Source organism: Chinchilla lanigera, unplaced genomic scaffold, assembly GCF_000276665.1.
Source record: "Chinchilla lanigera isolate Chin_1 unplaced genomic scaffold, ChiLan1.0 scaffold00074, whole genome shotgun sequence".
In the NCBI taxonomy this organism is placed as follows: Eukaryota; Metazoa; Chordata; class Mammalia; order Rodentia; family Chinchillidae; genus Chinchilla; species Chinchilla lanigera.
Genome location: NW_004955475.1, coordinates 326,683 through 339,674, shown reverse-complemented (window position 1 = coordinate 339,674; position 12,992 = coordinate 326,683). Strand labels below are relative to the sequence as shown.

General features: G+C 49.0%; 1 protein-coding gene across 3 annotated transcripts in view; it reads left to right on the top strand.

The window, feature by feature from the left end:
* Iqsec2 (IQ motif and Sec7 domain 2) overlaps positions 1-12,992 on the top strand; it is a gene marked incomplete at its 5' end in the record, with an annotated part of 83,404 nt that overhangs the window by 29,706 nt on the left and 40,706 nt on the right. For 2 of the 3 annotated variants that reach the window (XM_005401487.2, XM_013502863.1), the window contains 1 exon segment: positions 10,217-10,312. In XM_005401487.2, coding sequence (XP_005401544.1) covers positions 10,217-10,312 — 96 coding nt within the window. 3 annotated transcript variants of the gene reach the window in all.

The window sequence follows — 12,992 nt, the reverse complement described above, 5'->3', positions numbered from 1 at the left end:
GTGTGAGTTGGTTAGGTGCGTAGAAGAAATACTAAGGAGAGGGACTAGGCCTCCGCTGTTGTGAAAACTGAGCAGCAGGGAGTGGCAGGGCCCAGGCCTGATGGCTTCTAACTTTCGGGTGCCAGAGGAAGTGTGCAGTCTAATTAAAGCTGAGCAGCTGGTGATGGGGGAGGGCTGTGGGCAGAGGTAGGTGCCTGGAATTCTGTAGATCCATGACAAGTTGTCAGACCTAAAGGCACCGTAAGCCAAGGTCCAAAGAAAGGGTGGTCATGGCTCAAGGTCACAAAGTTATCAGTAGAGCCTGCTTCCTAGCTGTTTACTCTTTGCAGTCACTTAACTTCTCGGGTCCTTAGTTTTTCTTTGGTAAAATGGCAACAATAGTTCTCACTTTTGAGTTGAGGAGGAAACTTAAAACAATGCTTCCGACAAAATGGTGGCTCAACAGATTGTAATGTCCTCTGCCCTCCGCTAACAAAATCTGCAGTCAGATGCCGTAGAGCCAAACTTCAAAAATGTGCAGAAGTGTGGAACTTGAACAGACAGAAGTGAGAGGAGCCTGATCGATCCTCTCACCAGGAGATGAGTGAGCCCAGGCCTCTACACACTGCTGGGAGAGAGGGTCAGGATGGAACTTGGGCACCCTGGGGATCAGCCTGGGGTTGCTAGGCACGCAAGGATGAGAGCTGGAGGAGGTGGCCTGTTGCTAGGGAAGGAGGGAAGAGGTGGGAGAGCCACTGACACCCACAGAGCCAGGGACGTCCCCATGGCAACGGGAGCCACTGCATCAGGAGATGAAGTGGGAGGAGGAGCCACTGCTGGCTCTGTTCCCAGAGGAGGCCTCCCATTCTGGGCCTCAGTGCCCCCATCTGTCCAACTGGAGTTTGGATTAGATAATCTCGAAGATTCTTCTTTGTTTTGACCTCCTGGCAATCTCAGATCGCCAAGGCCTCACAACCTTTTTGTGGCTCCCCCATTCACTTGTGTAAGATGCCATCAGTCCCCAGAGCTGCCCCAGCTGTGTCCAGTTCTTCTCTCCCATTCCACATCCTGTTTAGCTCCATCCTGCTGCTCCCTCTGCCCAAGCTCTCCACTCCTCCTGCTTCCTTTGCCTAGGACCCTGTCATTCACGGCCTGCCAAATGCGTTCTGGTTCTGGGGCCCAACTCTAGTCTTGCCCGCTCTGGGAAGCCTGCTCTGGCTACCGTCATCCACCCTGACTGCTTCTTCCTTCCAGGGCTTCTGTGGCCCTAAAGGCCTGAGCCCTTCCTGCTCTCCTTAGGAATCACTGCTATAATTTATTGAGCCACTTCTAAAAGCCAGGCCACATAGGACATCTGACAGACTCAAATCTTCACAGTAAATTTATGGTGTCATAGCGTGAATCCCCACTGCACATATGAGACAATACTCTGGGAACTTATGGGACTTGCCCAAGGTCCTGCAGGTACTATGTAGTAGAACCCAGTTTGGAACTTGGTTCTGTAATTGCTGCTGCCGCAGGCTGAGGTGAGGTCTGATGGATCCTCATGGTCAACAATAGCAATGGCACTTGCTATGTGTTGGCTAAAGCTGCTGTATGCCAGGCACCACCCTGGGTACTTTACCGGCTTCTCATTTCATCTTCACAGTGATCCTGTAGGGAACATATTCTTATCATTTGAAAATCAGGAAACTAAGGCTCAGAGAACCAAAATAATTTACCGCACAGTACAATTAAGGTTAGTAATCCACACCGTCAGATTGGTGATTACCGTGCTAACCCAAGGTTAACCCAACCGCACATTCCCTGCATAGCAGACTTACATGGGGTAACCCACTGGGGGGACAGAAGCAGACAACTGGGGTCCCTTCCTGTGGGACACTCTCAGTGTAAGGTTGCTACAGCCACAAATGAGCCAGCTCTGGCAAGCCCAGATGAGAGTGTAACAGCAAGGTAGACAGTCAGTGTGTGAGAACAAGGGTCTAGAAGAGATGATCTGGATTCTGACAGCTGAGTGGAGGAGGAGAGAAATGGAAGGAACTGGGGTAATTTTCCCAAAGGAGGGACCTTTCCAGGAAGCTCCGGAGGGACAAGAAGGGGCAAAAGGTTCCTCTTCTCCTTTCCTTCCTTTTTGTGTTCTCCTGCCCGCACCTGGCCCAGCCCCAGAAATCGGGTGACCCCTAAGCTGGCTGAGTGCCTGGCTGACACCAAAATAAACTTGCCTTCCCTCTCTTACCCTCCCCTTGCCTCTGTCTCCTCTGTCCTGGCTTTAATTAGCAGCCCCAGGGATGAGTCACTTGGCAGCTGGGGAAGGAGGCTGCGCAGAGCCCAGCGAAGCTCTGACTGCTCCCTGAGCCTTACGGGCAGTGTCACTGTGTTCATGTGTGTCGGTGTGCATCGCCGCATGTAGGGGAGGCTCCACGGCAGTGTGGCTGTGAAAAGCGCTGGGGCATTGTTGCATACTGGCACATGGCCGTGCACATTGAGGTGTCTGATTATGGGCCTATCTGGTGGCTGCTGCATTTGTTTCTGCATGTCACTGAATGTCAGCGTGTGTGAGTGCATGGCTGTAGCGTGTTGCTGTAGTAGGAAGCGTTAGGACATGAGGAGGTTTTTTGGGCAAACAAACCAAATCCCATATAACTGCATTCACCTTTCCCAATGTAAGTGTTCTTTATGTGTTTCTGCTTATGCAAGCCCTGTGCTTATATTCCTAATTTTCACTTGTCTTAGTCTGGGTACATTTTGTTGCAGGGAACAGAAGCCCAATCAAACTAGCTCAAGCATAAGGAGAGGGACTATTGTGAGGCTACGTCTTACAAAATCTGAGAACAGTAAGTGAAGTATAGCCAGGCCCCTTGCCAACTGGAAGCAGGATCAGGAAGTCAAGGACTAAGATGGCTCTCTTGCTTTCCTGAGCACATATCTCATTTCTCTCCATCTCTCACAGCTTGCATGGTCCCTGTCATTCCTTTTTCACTGATTCCTCTCTCTGGACTGACTCTCTCTGCTGCCACACAGCCCAACATGGCCACCAACCTGGAAGCTATTTGATCTTCCAACTTTTACTCCACCCCCATCTGACTGCAGCGATTCTTTCTAGCCTGGGATAACACAAGAAGCAAGGAGCTGTAGGTGGAAGTCATCCTCCTAGAAGTGAGTAAGGGTAGAAAGGTGAAATATTCAGCACTTAGTGTTTCTTCCAACTGTAAGCAGTTTTTATGCACATACAAATGAGGTTGGAGCCTAGGGGCTCTTTTGTTCAGAGGCCCATGAATGTAAGTTTGCCCATCTGCCAAGTTTTGGCTTCTAGTTTATTGCAAGATGACCTTTGGTTACTACTATGTTTTCAGGTGCTGGGGACGTGGCTCAGGGGGCGAGAGCTTGCCTAGCACGCACAAGGCCCTGAGTTCAATCCCTAGCACCACAAAAAAAAGAAAGAAAAATATATACTCTGGTTTCTTTTCAGATCGTGTAAATCTTTCCCTTTCACTATGTTTTCAAGTTCTGCACTTCCTGCCCCACTCCTAGTCATGGGACTTGAACCCAGGACATTTGCACTGAGCTACATCCCCAGCCCTTTTTTATTTTTACTTTGAGATACTTTCACTAAATTGCCCAGGCTAGGCTCAAACTTGCCATCCTCCTGCCTTAGCCTCCTAGAGTGCTGGAGTTATAGGTGTGTACCACCATGCCCAGCTAGGTTCCATGTTCTTTATCAAATGCACTGTTTCATCTAAAACTTTCCCCTTATTTATTTATTTATTTATTTATATTTATTTATTTTTAGTCCTGGGAATTGAACCCAGGGCCTCACGGATGCTAAGCATATGCTCTACCACTGCTACCCCCCACTCCCTTATTTTACACTGAAACACCTTTTAAATACACAGTGGATTTACCATTGCTACCAGTTTGTGGTGAGTTTTGTAGCCTCAGAACAATTGGCATAATGCTTCTGATGATTGCTACTGAGTTCTTAGTTGCTTCAGGAGTTTTTCTATTTTATTAGTGCAGTGACTGAATTTATAGTTATTTGTAGAATATAATTACATGTATACATTATCAATATTATCAGCTTGATGCTTGAGCTTACTTTTCCATTAATACAAGCCCTGCAGCTTTTACATTAATTACAGAGGGGATTAATGACCCCTTAGACGAGTTTTCACCTGTGAGTAAAGAGTTAGGAACCAGCTGTTCCAGTAATGACTGGTCTTCAGACGCAAGGGTGATGCCCACATCCCTTGCGTCTCATCCTCTGGCTGAGACTACAATCTCTCCACCATTTTCTCCGGGGCCTTCTGTTTCTGGCCTGGCACATAACAGATGCTGTTGTTATTTTTAAGAAAAATGGCCCTTTTATTATTACTGGAAAAGCCAGTTCTGTATATAAATGGTAAATCTAAGTGGGAGAGATGATCCCAGGCTCAGGGCAGAGTCGTCTTCAACTCCTCCTCCTCTTTTGTTTTTATTGTTCCAAATATTAATCATTACTTTGCTCCAGAAAATGTTTACTGTATTTCAGAGAGCACTTGACACACATTATCTTTTTTTTCTTTGAGACAGGGTCTTCCTATGCAGTTTAGGCTGTCCTTGAACTCACTATGTAGTCCAGGCTCTCCTTGAACTCAGGGCAATCCTTCTGCCTCAGCCTCCCAAGGGCTGGGACTGTAGACGTGCACCACCACACCTGGTTCACACATTATCTTTAATCCTTGTTGCCACTCTGCCAGGTAGGAGTGATTTTCAGATAGGGAGAGAGACACCTAGAGAGGTAAAGTGAGTTGCCTGAAGTCATCCATCTGTCCACCTGTCCCTCCCTTCCTTCATTCAAGGACAACGTGTTGAGTACATACGAAGTGCCAGTTGATACAATGCAGTTAGTAGAATGGCAAATGATAGAGTGATGGTTTGGATGGAACCCACTGGTTGGTCAGGAAAAAGACAATTATCCACAATTATAAGGGAAGTATAGGTTGCCATGAAGCACTGCGGAAGTATGCCTAACCTAGCCTCCCGGCCTGAGGGTCAGGGAGGCTTCACCAAGCTAAAGTCCAAGCTGAGGCTTAGAGGATGAGTGGAAGTGAGCCCAGGGAGGGGCGAGAAGAGGAGGGGTGAGGTGAAGTGCGTACTGGTGCAGGCCAGGCCTGGGGGAAGGGTGCTTGGCACTTGCGTTTGTGAGGAACTAAAGCAGTATGTGAGTGAGGTGGGGTTGTCATGAGAAGGTGTTTGGAAAGGGGGCAGAAGTACATTGGGAGGCTGGAAACGGTGGGCCCGGAGCTAAGTCACTGCAGAACAAAGGGGCAGAATTTCCATGCTTTCTGGGCTCTTGGTGACGCAGGCATGTGTGGCCCTGGTGCGCCTCCAGGTGGCCCTGGTCAGCGTCAGTGCAGGAGTCCGGTGGCTCAGTGCCATCTAGTGTCCATTGGCTCATTTTGCAGCCTCCACGTCTGTGTACATGGTCCCCACCAACGTGTGAGACCAGGACCCTGTGCTGGGTGCCGGTGACACCGAGATGAACAAGACACCGCCCCTTTCCTCATAGAACTCTGGGCCAAGGAAAGGCCCCAAGCTGTGAACAGTGTCAAGGGAAGCTGGCTGCAGGGAGGGCAGAGTGGAAGGACGGCAAGACTTTGGCCTGGCCTGTCTGAGAGGAGTCACAGCTGGTTCTGAGAGGGCGCAGGGAGGTGACTGTGGCGGCCCAGAGGGAAAACACAGGCGATGGCAAGGCCTGGGGTACAATCGCAAGCATCTCTGTTTGGGTGGGGTGCAGTTTGACAGTAGGGGAGGACTGCAGCTCGCTGGAGGTGGGAGATGGGCTGGCTCACCCAAGATGGATGCCTGCCGCTAGCTCATTCGCTAGGCGCTTAGTGCCTGGGATCATGTTGAAGAAGCTTCCCTACTATTGGGATCACCAACCCCTCTGAGGATCCAGTGAAAACTAGAAATTAATATGTTTTGCGTACAAGTGCAGGGGCTTCAGAGGTACCCCGTCCCATGCCTGTCTATGAGCTACAGGCTTCCAAAATGCTCTTAGTGTACATAAGGAAACCCTTATTGCGGCCTTCAAGGCTTTGCACGATGGGGCCCCTCCTGCATTCCAGTATCACTTCTCTTCCCTTTGCGCTTTTCACCTAGCCACATCAGCCTCTTTGCAGTTGCCGGAAGTAGCGCCTTCCATCCTCTGCTGAGGTTTTTTAGTCTCCCTAGCATGTTCTCCCCTTGTTCGGTTTCGTTCTGTTCGTAGGTGAATGGCTATCTCCTCTCACTTGGCTATAAGCTCCGCGAGACCCGGACATTGTCTGCTCTTAGTTTCTGCCGTGTCCAGCACCTGGTCCACACTATCTGTTGGAAGAAGTGAATGAAGGACCCACTCACACCAGTGCCCTATGCCTGGGTCCTGCTCTTCCCCTTTAATTCCCTTTTCTCTTTAGCTCCTCCTGGGCCAGCGCCCGTGTTTATACAACATGCTCAGTCAGATATGTTTGAATTCCCGAAGTGGCTCCAGATTAAGGGGTACTTTCCTAGGGTTCTTCTCCTCCATCCCTAAAACCAACAGGCTTCCCACGGGCCTCCCCGCCTCCCTAGGAGAAGGGAGCCCTCAGGCTCAAGACTCTCTATCATGTGCACCCTGACAGGTACCCGTGAGGTGGGAATTACTACTCACCTTCTATATATAGACCGGTTCCCAGCTCTGCCGGGCACCAGAGTGTACATTCTTTGCTTCATCAGGTCACACAGCATCAGCCTTAGAACCAGGGCTAGAATTTATTTCTTTTGACTCTTGCAAGGCTAAGAGGAAGGTCTGGGCCACCCAGCTCGTAGGGTGATAACTGCAAATGGGTTCAAGGTGAACCGGCTGTGACAGCCCGGAGCGTTTCTCAGGGAGAGTAAACAAGGCAGGGCTGAGGCCAGAGCCTGGAGGGCCAGGGCTTTAGGGAATAAGCAGAGGGAGAGGCAGCCACAGAGGGCTCACAGATGCCAAGCCTGTGGTGATCTAGAGGGCCTCTTTCTTGGCTTTCTTGAGAGGAACTAGCTGCCCTGCCGGGGAGGCGGGAAGGCTGGCCTGTTGCCTATCAGCCCCTATTCTTTCTAGATCACTGGGCCCCTGACTCCTCCTAGAGTCACCTCCTGCTCAGAACAGCCAGGGGCCTGGGCTCAGGGACTTGAAAGGACAAGGTGCTCTGAACTGGAAATGTGCTCCTCTTTATGAGCCTTGCATCCTTCAGACCCTGACACTTCTCTCCTTTCTCCAGCGCCACTTGTGTAGAGGACAGAGAGATTACTGTGGTAGTAGGCAGGAAGTCAGGGCGCTTGGATCCTAGTCTGAACAGAGCTTCATAAACTTTGGTGAGACTCTAGTCCTCTCCAGGCCTCAAATGCCCCATCTGTACAGTCAGGTTGGGCAGTCTCCTTGGGGGAACAGCTTCCTGATGATGCATGGCAGGTCTTCTGATTTGTGCTTTTCTCTTCAGAGAGCATTTTCTTGGCCAGTCTAGAAAACAGTCCAGAAAGGGGGAGGGGCTTTTGCAGTGGTAAGGAATATTGGCCAGGCCCCCATCTTGATATCCTCAAAATGGGTAATTCGAATTTTACTTGATGCAAAGGGTCCCAGAACACCTCCTAAACGTAGTCCATAACTGTGCGGAAATGAGCATGTCTGGGAAACGCTTGTCTTGGAAGGTTTCTTTGTTCATGAAGCAGTGATGTGGCTGAGAAGACGGATTCCAGATTTGGGAATGGCCAAGCCAGGTCCTAATCTTGGGGTTCTGCTGCTAGTACTAAACCTCTTTCCATTTCAATTTGCTCTGCGGGAGAAGAGGCCTAGTGACACAAATTGGTCAGGGCACTTAAGGAGATTCTAGTGGAGTTGGACATAGGGAGCCCAGCTGGAGGTTTGGCCCTGAGGAGTGACTGTGAGCTCTAGAGCTGCTTCCTCTTAAGAGGAGTTCCCAGCCCTCCTGGGAGAGCAGGGAAGGAGCAAAGTTTCCAGTTGCAATCTGGCCTGCAGCCCAGCAGGCCTGGCCCCGCCTCCTCGGTTCCTCCTTCAAGGGAAGGGGTGGGGAGGAGGAGGAGGTGACGCAGTGGAGGTATCCACAGGCCAGGGGGCCTGCCCTTGGGACGGGTCCAGACCCATGGAGCCCCCCAGGAAGAACAGCAGGTAGGAATGTGGGCCCCACAGCCGGACCCCCTCCCTTCCTGCCCAGACCTGGAACCACTCCCTGAGCTGCTGATTCAGCAGCCTCCTGGCTTCCTGGTTCCTGACTCCCTCTTGGACTTTTGGAGGCCTTTGGCTGGGGAGGGAGCTGGCTTGAGTGGACAAGCCCATGGCATCTGGGTGCCCAGCTCTGTAAGGACCCCGGAGCCCTGAGTACCCCCCTAGTCTGTGGGCTGGGAGGAGCGAGCTTGGCAGCTGCCCTGGCACACACAGCATTGCAGGGCTAAGTTGCTCCAGCTGCTGAGATACCCTGACACCAATGTTCCAGCAGCCTGAGTGTCTCTAAGTCTTCGATTCAATGAGATAGCGAGTCAAAGACATAGGTCCGTGACTGGCACATAGATGCACTTGAGAAACAGTTGCTGTGATGATGACAGTTACTCGAGAGTCTCAGATAAGAAATCTCAAAGATTCTCTATAAAGTTTTAAGATTTGGGCATTTTCAAATTTGCTACAAGTGAGAGAGTGGGCTCGCCTGCAGCCAAATCTCTTTCTGACTTTTACTTGGGCTCTTGAATGGCCAGGCTCGGACCACAGCCTGCCTTCAGGGGATTGTGGGGAACAGCAAATGGCTGACCTGGAGGGGCAGGCTGCACTTCCAGCTGCTCACGGCTCTGGCCAAATGGTGTGACCCCAGCAGCTGCACTGTGCTGGTAGTGCAGAGGGACCTGCCCTCAGCCTCACTCCTTGCGGTTCTTCCTCCCTCATGCCAATCCCTGGACTTTAATCTTGGGAAGCAGGAGGGAGAGGGGCCTTTGGACCCTGCACTGGGGGGGAGCAGGGGTGGTGGTGCTGGTGTGGGGTAGGGGGTGCAGCACTGGCCTTGGAAGCAAAAGACTCCTGCTTACTTGAGCCGAGGTTGGTGGCACATGCCTGTAATCCCAGCACTCAGGAGGCTGAGGCAGGAGGGTCACCACGTGTTCAAGGTCGGCCTGGGCTACATAGTGAGTTCAAGGCCAGCCTGGATTACATAGGGAGACCCTGTCTCAAAAAAAAAAAAAAAAAGAAAGAAAAAGAAAAAGAAAAAGAAAGAAAGAAAAAAAGACTAAAAGACTGCTTGGAACCACCCTGTCCTCTGCCTTGCCTGGGCTCCACCTGCCCAATCAGCCCTGAGTCCTCTCCTGTCACCAAGACCACTGAGACCCTGTCAGTCTTCTCCTCCCTCAGCCCTCCTCTGCTCTGGCTTTCTCTGCCTGTCCCTACCTGTCCTTTCTCTGTGTCTTCTGTCTCACCCCTCCTCTGTCTTCCTCTTTCTCTGTCTTTCCTGTCTCTTGCGGTTTCTCTCTCTCTCCCTCTGCTCTCTGCTCCTTCAGTGTCGCCCCCCCCCCCCGCGCCCCATTCTTCCCCCTCTTTGGGGCCGCAGCCCTTCCTCCCTCTATCCTTTCTCCCTTCCTGCAAGGGCTCTTCTATAAGAGGAGCTCCCTCAGACATCTTTTCCCTTTCTCTTTCATCTTCCCTTTCTCCTCCCCGCCTCCCTACCCATGTGGCGTCTGGTGTGAGGAGGGCTCCTTTACCCCTTCCTTGCTGTGGTGTCCCAGCGTCTCTCAGTGGCCCAGGTCCCCACGGAGTCACCTGGAACACAGGAGGCCCAGCCCGGCTCTTTCGTCTCTGCTGCCCCCTGTTGTCATTGTGTTCTGTTTGTGGTTCGAGTGCCGTCCTCTCTTTCTTGACTTTGTGGTTTTTTCTTTTTTTCTTCCTTTTTTCTTCCTTCCTTCCTTCTTCCTTCCTCTTCCTCTTCCTTTTCTCCCTTCTTTTCCTTCCTCCATCCATCCCTCCTTTCCTGTCTTCCTCTCTCCCTTCTTACCATCCTCTTCTCCCTCCCCTTCCATTCCCCATCCTCCCTTCCTGCCAACTTCCCTTTCCCCTCCCCCACTAATTCACCTCCTTATCCCAATTGTCCACCCTACCTTTCCTCCCCTCTCTCCTTCTCTCTTTCTCTCTTTTCGTTCTGTCTCTCTCCCCTCCCTCCCTCTCCCTCTCCCTCTCTCTCTCTGTCTCTCTCTTGCTGTCTCTCAGGTCCACAGCGTCTCATACTCTACACCAGTATTGCTGTCCTACTCAGGTCCTTGACTCCATGAAGCTTACCCCCTCAGGCAGGCTGGCAGAGAGCAGGTAAGAGCTAGACCCATTCCTCCCCCAATCCCTCTCCCTTCCAGATAAATATGCAGTATCATTGCCAGACCCCTCCCCCATGTCCTTTAGCCCCTAGTGTGACTGTGGAACGGGTGTCTGAGTGTCTGAGAAGAATGCTTGGGAGATCAGGTCAGGAAACAAAACAGGAAAATTGGAATCCATTTGTAGTTTATCCTTTCCTGGAGACTGTCCCCTCAAGCAGGAGTGTTTGGTCCTAGAATATGTGACATTTGAGCTGTTCTTAAGGGTGACTAGGAGTTTGCCAGTTAGATAGACTGGGTAAAGGTGCTCAGGCAGAGGGAAGAATCTGTCCACTCCTTCAGACAGCATTATTTCCAAGTTAATTAGAAAACATATCTTATATTCTCTAATTAAAATGCAACAAAAGGAAGTATGAACTGCAACCTCAAAAAGGCTAGGCCCTACCCACATTTAAAAGTTCCAGCACTGAGGAGGCTGGGGCAGGAGGATTGCTAAGTTTGAGGCTACCCTGGGCTACACTGTTGAGTTCAAGTTCAGTCGAAACTATATAGTGAGACCCCCAACTCCCCCCCAAAAAACCAAGAGCAAAAATCTTGCATTAAAGAAGAAATAAGAATGAAATATATAGACTATTTATAATAAATGACATCAGGCCGGGCGCGGTGGTGCACGCCTATAATCCCAGCACTCGGGAGGCTGAGGCAGGAGGATCATTGTGAGTTCGAGACCAGCCTGGGCTGCAAAGTGAGCTCAAGGCCAGCCTGAGCTGCATAGCCAGACCCTGTCTCAAAAACACACACACAAAAAATAGAATAAATGACATCAGTAAGAGTACTATATGTATCAAAACCTATGGGATATGGCCATAGCAGTTCTAAAGGAAAATTTATAGTCTTCACTGGTTTTATTGGAGAACAAGACAGGTTGAATAAATGAGCTGATTATTCTATTCAAGAAGCTTGAAAAAAACTAAGAGAAAATAGAATAATTACTGTAGAAAGCAGATAGAAAATAATAAATAGAAAGCAAATGATTTGATAAAGTAATAGATAGCTTTTAAAAAAGATCAGCAAACTAGGTAGACCATTATCTGGCAGATATGCCTGAGAAAAAAGTGAGAAAATATAAGTAAAATAAAAGGATAAATAAGATTGTGAGGAGATAGGAAAAAGTTATAAGAAAATGCCTTTATACCAATAAAAATGAAAATCTAGATGAAGTGTGTTCTGTTAGGAAAATATGTTACCAAAATGCCCTAAGAAGGGGCAGAAATCCTGAATAGAATAGAAAAGTAAAGAATAAATTGAAAAACTGTTCAAAGTTTTCTCTCAGACATAGTACCAGATCTAGTTGGTATTTTGGAAGTCGTGGTACACTGGACAGCTTTCCAGTTCATTCTATAAGGCTAGGAACTGGCTGGGTACGGTGGTGCATGCCCGTAACCCAGCTACTCAGAAGGGTGAGGATGGCTTCAGCCCGCGAGTTCAAGGCCAGGCTGGGCAACATTGCAAGACCCCTGTCTGAAAAACAAAACAAAACAGGGCTGTGCATGCCTAGCATGCACAAGGCCCCGGGCTCAGTCTTCAGCTAGGAAAAATAAGGACAAGTAACTAGGTAGGTTTAGAACAAGAAACAAAACAAAAAAATTCCCTCAAATTGTAGCCTAACCTTACATATTAATGGAGCAACAAATATTTTAAAAGGGATCAAATGGAATCTGTCAGTGTATTAAAAGAATATATCTTGACAAATGAAGACTTCCCGGGAGTGCAAGGATTACTCAACATTACAAAAGCTGTTATTGTAATTTATTACATTAAGAGGTTAAAGAAAAGATCATATAATCACTTTCATAAATGCTGAAAAATGGTCTGATAAAAGTACACATCTGTTCTCTTGCTACAGTGGAGCAATTTATTATACAGCAACAGATAACTGATAGGGAAAACTAGGAATCAGTGAAAACTTCGTAACTTAGTAAAGAATTTTTATCAGAAACCAAGTACAGTAATCAAGTATAACCGTGAAGCCCTAGATGCATTTCAGGAAGAAAATGAAAATAACTTCTATCACCATTATTTAGCCAGTAATTTTTCTAGACATTTTGTTTTGTTTCCTGAGATAAAGTCTCACTATGTCGGCCAGCTTGACTTCAAACCTGTGTTCCTCCTGCTTCAGCTTTTCAGAGTATCCGCGATTATTACATTACAGGTGTGTGCCGTCACACCAGGCTTTCTAGAGGTTTTAACCAATGGGATTTTGAAAAGAAAAAAGTGGCATTAATATTACAAAGTGTCAGACTAGATGTGGTGTCACACACATGCAACCCCATTACTCTGGGAGGCTGAGGCAGGAGGCCTGCGTGTTCAGGCCCAGACTGGGCAGCTTAGCAACCTGTTTCAAAGTTAAACATTTTTTAAAAAATGACCAGGGATATAGCTCAGTGCACAGGCTCTGTGTTCCAACCCTAGCAGCGCCCCCACCAAAAACAGAAGAATCAAAATTAGTATTACTTAAAGATAGTATTTACGCAAAGAGATGGGTCCTCATGTAAAGATGTAAGAGGCCACTGGGCAGTCCTCAGAGTGTCCAAATGGCCCCTCTGTGACACCTCTCCATCTTCCCAATGGGTGACCACTGTCCTGCTTCTTTGGTTACTTTTGCTATCTTTACTATA